We start from the raw sequence: 5,916 nt of genomic DNA on the forward strand, positions 1-5,916 counted from the left end.
GAATATTACAAAGTATCAATCGATCATAAGAAAATTGAATCGTACCAAACAATTAAAATGATACAATGTATTTACTCTCTCCCTTTCATAATTTTATCGAACCATATTCCTAACATTCTCTATTCTACTTGAGTATCCTTCAAACACCTCATTTTCTTTGTTGCTTCCTCTTCTTTCCTTTATTTTATTATATCTGTATGACTATATACATAATGCGAGTTTCGTGTTTCAAAAAAGTAGATAAGTATTCCATTTCCATATATTATATATAATATACCATGCTCAACTTCATTGGATTTAACATGCTTTGTATAGTCTTAAAAAAATCTCCGTTAATTAGCTAAATGATTTAACGAGAATAATAGTAAATTTCGAAACTAGTATAATTGTTTCCAAGAATGTGATTTATTCACTGAATAATTGGCCATCTTCCAAGTCAAATTCTACATGTGAGTTGTGACTTAATTAGTTTAATTTTGTGTGTGCTTTCTTTTACGTTTGATTTGAAAATTCTCCACATTCAGAACTGAAAAAGTTGGTTTACTCGGTGCACGTGTAAATTACCACCACTATATGTATACGTATGCCTAGACATTATTAACTAAATGGTTGGGGATGATTCTGTATGACATGTATGAATTGGATATATAAAAATATGTTAAAGATATGTACGGTTAATAAATTTTGTTTTCTTCGTTCATTTGAAATAAATTAATGCCAATAATATCAAAAGCCATCGCAAACGACATAGAACAGAAGAATGGTCAACCGAAAAAGGCTAGTCTTATTTTAGCAGACTTGTTTTTGTTTGTATGTGTATGAAATATAGTTTGAAGTAAACAAAAAAAGTTAAATTAATTTGATAGGGCAACTAATGATTTATCTGCAAGTTCTGTAAGTCTATTTCATTATCTTCATATTTAGTTTCATAGATAATCCATTTTTATCACAATGTATTTACATCAAATTACATTGTAGTTAAACGATAAAAATTGTAATATTAAAAATATTATTTGAATCAAATTATTTTATACTGTTCTTAACTAAATATTTATATTTGTTGCGATATTATTTTTGGCAGCCCTATATATTGTTATTAATTTTGGACTCAATTTTATTAATTCGTATTTAAATATGATGACTAAGTATTGTAAAATTTCAACCAAAATGTATTAATATACTTGTGATGCCGTGACTCTTTTAGACAAACGAAAAACCGAAATGTTATTGTATAGTTCATAATTTAATTTGTATGCGAGTCAAATATAAATTATAAGGCTAGACATTTTTCTGCTGTTTTAAAATTCAAAACTTGCGTGGACTTATTATTTTATACTAAATTTTAGGAATAAAGATTTAGTCTAGTATTAGTACAGACTAGAGACAAGAAGAACATAAAAATATACTAGTCACAGTTCAAGAACCAGACAGAAATAACAGATTAAAGAATAGACCTATAAATGATTCAATAATTTTCTAAAGTCAATCGACCAAAGACCATATATATATATAAATGCAATGTACTATTTTCCGTTATTTTTCTCGTTGATCAAACTTAAGATCTTGTATTTTATTGGAATAGTTTTAAACTAGATCATTATATCATCATTATATCATTGAATTTCCTCTGGTTGCTTAAGTATATTTTCAATTTGAAATAAAAAGTTTGGGTTTGAACAATAGGTTGGGTGAACAAAAAAAAGGGTTTGAACAATAGGTTGGTTGAACAAAAAAAAGGATTTGAACAATAGGTTTATTTATATTTTGTTTTAGTAACTGTTTATGGTAATAAACAAAACCTTTTAAGCATCGACGAGTTAAAGAAGATAAAGAGTCGTCTTGTTCTGCTAAGGACCAGTCTAGAAGCATTATTATATAAAAATACTTACTCAAATAAAAAAATATTTTAACTAAATTAGATAAAAGTATAGTATCCATTTCTGTTGATTTTATATGGTTCTTACTTCTTAGCTAGTATAGTAGTATGTATGGTAATTCTGTTTAAACATATTTTTGTTTATAAACGGAATTATATTGGAAACTATAAAAAATACGGCCGAAACGTAATTTCTAAAAACGTTAAATTTGTCACAATGGAAAATGAAAATCTACCATCTCTAGATCTCGATCCTTCAATTAACGTTCTCAATGGTATTCCAATTTCGAAGATTTTATGTATCCATTGTAATACATATCTACCTGAGGAGATATCGAGAACGAAGTTAGAACCGCACGGAGTTTTTGTCTATTCCTAGTTTTATAGTTAGTCAATATATAGACTATATAAGCTCTTAATCAAATTTACGAAGACATAAGCAAGTTAAATAAATAATTTAAAAGAAATATTCCATTAGACTTCTTGAAAATACTTAGAAATTTAACACGAACAATTACAAAAAAAAAGAAGCCGAAGTATTAATCTCATAACGCACGCTTGCAGAAATTTCCACACAATAACCACCAAATTTCTCAAAGAAAGAACAAAGTATACTTTAGATCTTTCAAACTCCTCCAGAATAAACCGGTATTCAAAACCACGTGCTCTATAAAAAAAATTAATACTTGCTGGCCAAGTGCACAAGGCAACTCAAAACCTTATAAATATGTCCCATGCAAACTCACAAACAACTCAAAACACTCTTCATCAAAACCATTTTCCTCTGACTCTCTCTCCCAATGGCTTCTAACGATAAGCTTACTTCTTCCAGAGTAGCGATCATCGGTGCTGGTGTTAGCGGTTTAGCAGCCGCTAAGCACTTAGCCCATCACAACCCGATCGTTTTTGAAGCCTCGGAATCGATCGGAGGTGTTTGGAATAGTTGCACTTACGAGACAACTAAATTACAATCGACTCGAGTCGATTACGAGTTCTCTGACTTTCCATGGCCCAACAGAGATGACACTACTTTTCCATCTTACGTTGAAATATTAGATTACTTGGAATCTTATGCTAAGCATTTTGATCTCCTTAAGTTCATGAAGTTTGGCTCTAAGGTCATCGAGGTTAGGTACACAGGTGACGGCGGAACTCCACAGATGGCTGACCTAGGTGCTTACAGCAACTCGTTTCCCGAAAAACCTGTATGGGAAGTTGCTGTTCAAAATGGAGACGCTGGAGAGATTCAGGTTTGTCTTATTTCATCTCATATATTATTGCATGCAGATCACTCTGCACTCATATATAATTTTTCCTTTTCAATTATGTTCTTATGGTTTTTTCTTTAAGAACTTGGCATCTCAAATTAAATCTTAAACTGATCTATAAAATTATTTGACAACAAAATATTAATCTCCTTAGAATTTATAGCAGCCATGTAATTTTGGTTGTGGCTAAAAAGAATTTAATTATGTATATGAACCGGGGTTTTTTGTTGTTGTAGTTACAACTTAAATATATCTTTTAGTTCAAAAAAGAACTTAAATACATCTTTTATCCAAAACTTGTAAAGAAATTACAAGTAGTTTTTTGTAAACTATTGCATGCATCAGTAAATAACTCGAGTTTACGTATTCTTTTTCTTCTTCTTTTTTTTTGGTGTTTTATGTTATCTATGTCTATTTGTGAATCGTCATTGCATGGAATTTTTTTGTACATGTGTGTGCAGTGGTATGCATTTGAGTTCGTGGTAGTGTGCACCGGAAAATATGGCGACGTACCAAGAATACCGACGTTTCCAGAGAAGAAAGGGCCCGAGATATTCAAAGGGAAAGTGATGCACTCTATGGATTACTGCAAATTAGAGAAAGAAGAAGCTTATCGTCTTCTCCGTGGCAAGAAAGTCGCGGTCATTGGTTTCAAGAAATCAGCCATTGATTTGGCTTTAGAGTCTGCTCTAGCAAATCAAGGTATATAAATATTAAGATTATATTATCTTTCTTTCACAAAAGTCTTTATTAATCAATACTTAATTATATCTTCACTCTAACAATTTGCTCAAGTCAAGATATAATATATGTAGATAACCATATTCTTATATAAAATACATAATATTATATTTTCGGTGGACTTGGACCGTTATTCTGATTGACACAATCAAACAGCTGCTCAAAAGTTTGGTAATGAACCGACACATTAAATATTTCCAATATGATCCATTCGAAATTTCGAATCATTAATTATATGATCAGTATGATTCCAATAACTAAATAAAATGTATAAATTTTGCAGGAGAAGGTGGACAAGCATGCACAATGGTGGTGAGAACGACACATTGGGTGGTCCCGCATTATTGGGTGTGGGGTTTACCATTCTTCTTGTTCTACTCTACCAGAGCTTCTCAGTTCCTCCATGATAGGCCTAACCAAAGCTTCCTTAAAACTTTCTTTTGCCTCCTATTCTCTCTTCTGGTTTGTGATCTTAACTATACATTACTTTGGTCTCAGTCAATTGCGGGATTTTATGTGATTTTCTAAGTTTTTATAAACATATAACAATACAGCGTGCGGTGGTTTCCAAATTCATCGAATCATATGTTACGTGGAAGCTTCCTCTAGAGAAATATGGCCTTAAACCGGACCATTCTTTTGAAGAAGACTACGCTTCTTGTCAAATGGCCATCATGCCGGAGAATTTCTTTGAGGAAGCGGATAAAGGGATGATCCGGTTTAAGAAAACATCAAAGTGGTGCTTTTATGATCAAGGGATTGAGTTTGAGGATGGGACTATGCTAGAAGCTGATGTAGTGATACTTGCAACTGGTTATGATGGCAAGAAGAAGCTCAAAGCCATCGTTCCTGAACCTTTTCGAAGTTGGCTTGAGTTTCCATGCGGTGTTATGCCTCTATACAGGTATATGCACTTATAAAATCTCCATCACAAGACTAAGAATATAAATCTTGTCTAAATTAAATAAAAAATACTCGATATAGAAAATGAAACGCTAATTAGTACTAGTAAAGCCTATATTGTTGCTTATAATAACAAAACCAAATTTCAGGGGAACAATCCATCCATTGATACCAAACATGGGTTTCGTGGGATACGTTCAGAGCAACTCAAACCTACACACATCAGAGCTACGTTCGCTATGGTTAAGCCGACTCGTGGATGGGAAATTCAAATTACCGAGCAAAGAGAAAATGTTGGATCAATTTTCCAAGGAAATGGACGTGATGAGAAAATCGACCAGATTCTATAAACGTCATTGCATTTCTACTTTCAGCATCCAACATGCCGATGATTTGTGTAATGACATGGGACTCGATCCTCGGCGTAAATCCAACTTGTTCCTCGAAGCCTTTAGTCCTTATGGTTCTCAAGATTATCGACTCAATCAAAAAGAAACAAACTAATTGAATATAGTACCAGTCGAAGGAAAATAACGAGATTACATCGTGTAGAATAATAAAACAGTGTTGGTGAGTCGTTGAATAATCATGTGTGTTCGACTACATGAGCTTTTATAAAAATAAGGGAAATTACCTAGAATAACTCACATTTTTTGGGTAATGACTAGAATGACTTGTAAAAAAAAAAGAAATTGAAAAATACTGCCAAAAGTCTAAAATACCCATGGATAAATGAATTCAAAGTATAATATCTTATTTTAAAAAATAAACTTTATTAAAAAAACTAGAAAAGATAACAATTAAAAATACCATTCCCGATCAAAGACAAAAAAAAAAGGCGCTCCCCACCAAAAACCCTTTTCCAGTAACAGATGAACCCTAAATCTTCTATTCTCAACTCTGTTCTCCTTCGTTTTGACCTGATTTCTCATTGATTCGATCTTGTTCGCATTCTCATCTCTATCACTAAAACCTAGCTTCGATTCACATAGAGGGAAGTGAATTTTAAACCCAGAAAATCCGACAAGACATAAATCCCCTTTCTGATATTTTCGGTTCCGTTGAATTTCAAGGCTTTAATCACTTAATCTCGTTAATTTCGTCACTCTTACAACCTCATCTCCGCTT

General features: G+C 32.2%; 1 protein-coding gene across 1 annotated transcript; it reads left to right on the top strand.

The window, feature by feature from the left end:
* Positions 1–1,915: 1,915 nt before the first annotated feature.
* On the top strand, positions 1,916–5,401 carry LOC106361959 (probable flavin-containing monooxygenase 1). Its single transcript, XM_013801773.3, has 5 exons — positions 1,916–3,126; positions 3,606–3,846; positions 4,169–4,347; positions 4,440–4,789; positions 4,938–5,401. The coding sequence occupies exons 1-5, from the start codon at positions 2,677–2,679 to the stop codon at positions 5,290–5,292; spliced, it is 1,575 nt and encodes a 524-aa protein (XP_013657227.2). The 5' UTR covers positions 1,916–2,676; the 3' UTR covers positions 5,293–5,401.
* The last annotated feature ends 515 nt before the right edge of the window (positions 5,402–5,916 follow it).

This window comes from Brassica napus, chromosome A8 (assembly GCF_020379485.1).
Source record: "Brassica napus cultivar Da-Ae chromosome A8, Da-Ae, whole genome shotgun sequence".
NCBI lineage: Eukaryota > Viridiplantae > Streptophyta > Magnoliopsida > Brassicales > Brassicaceae > Brassica > Brassica napus.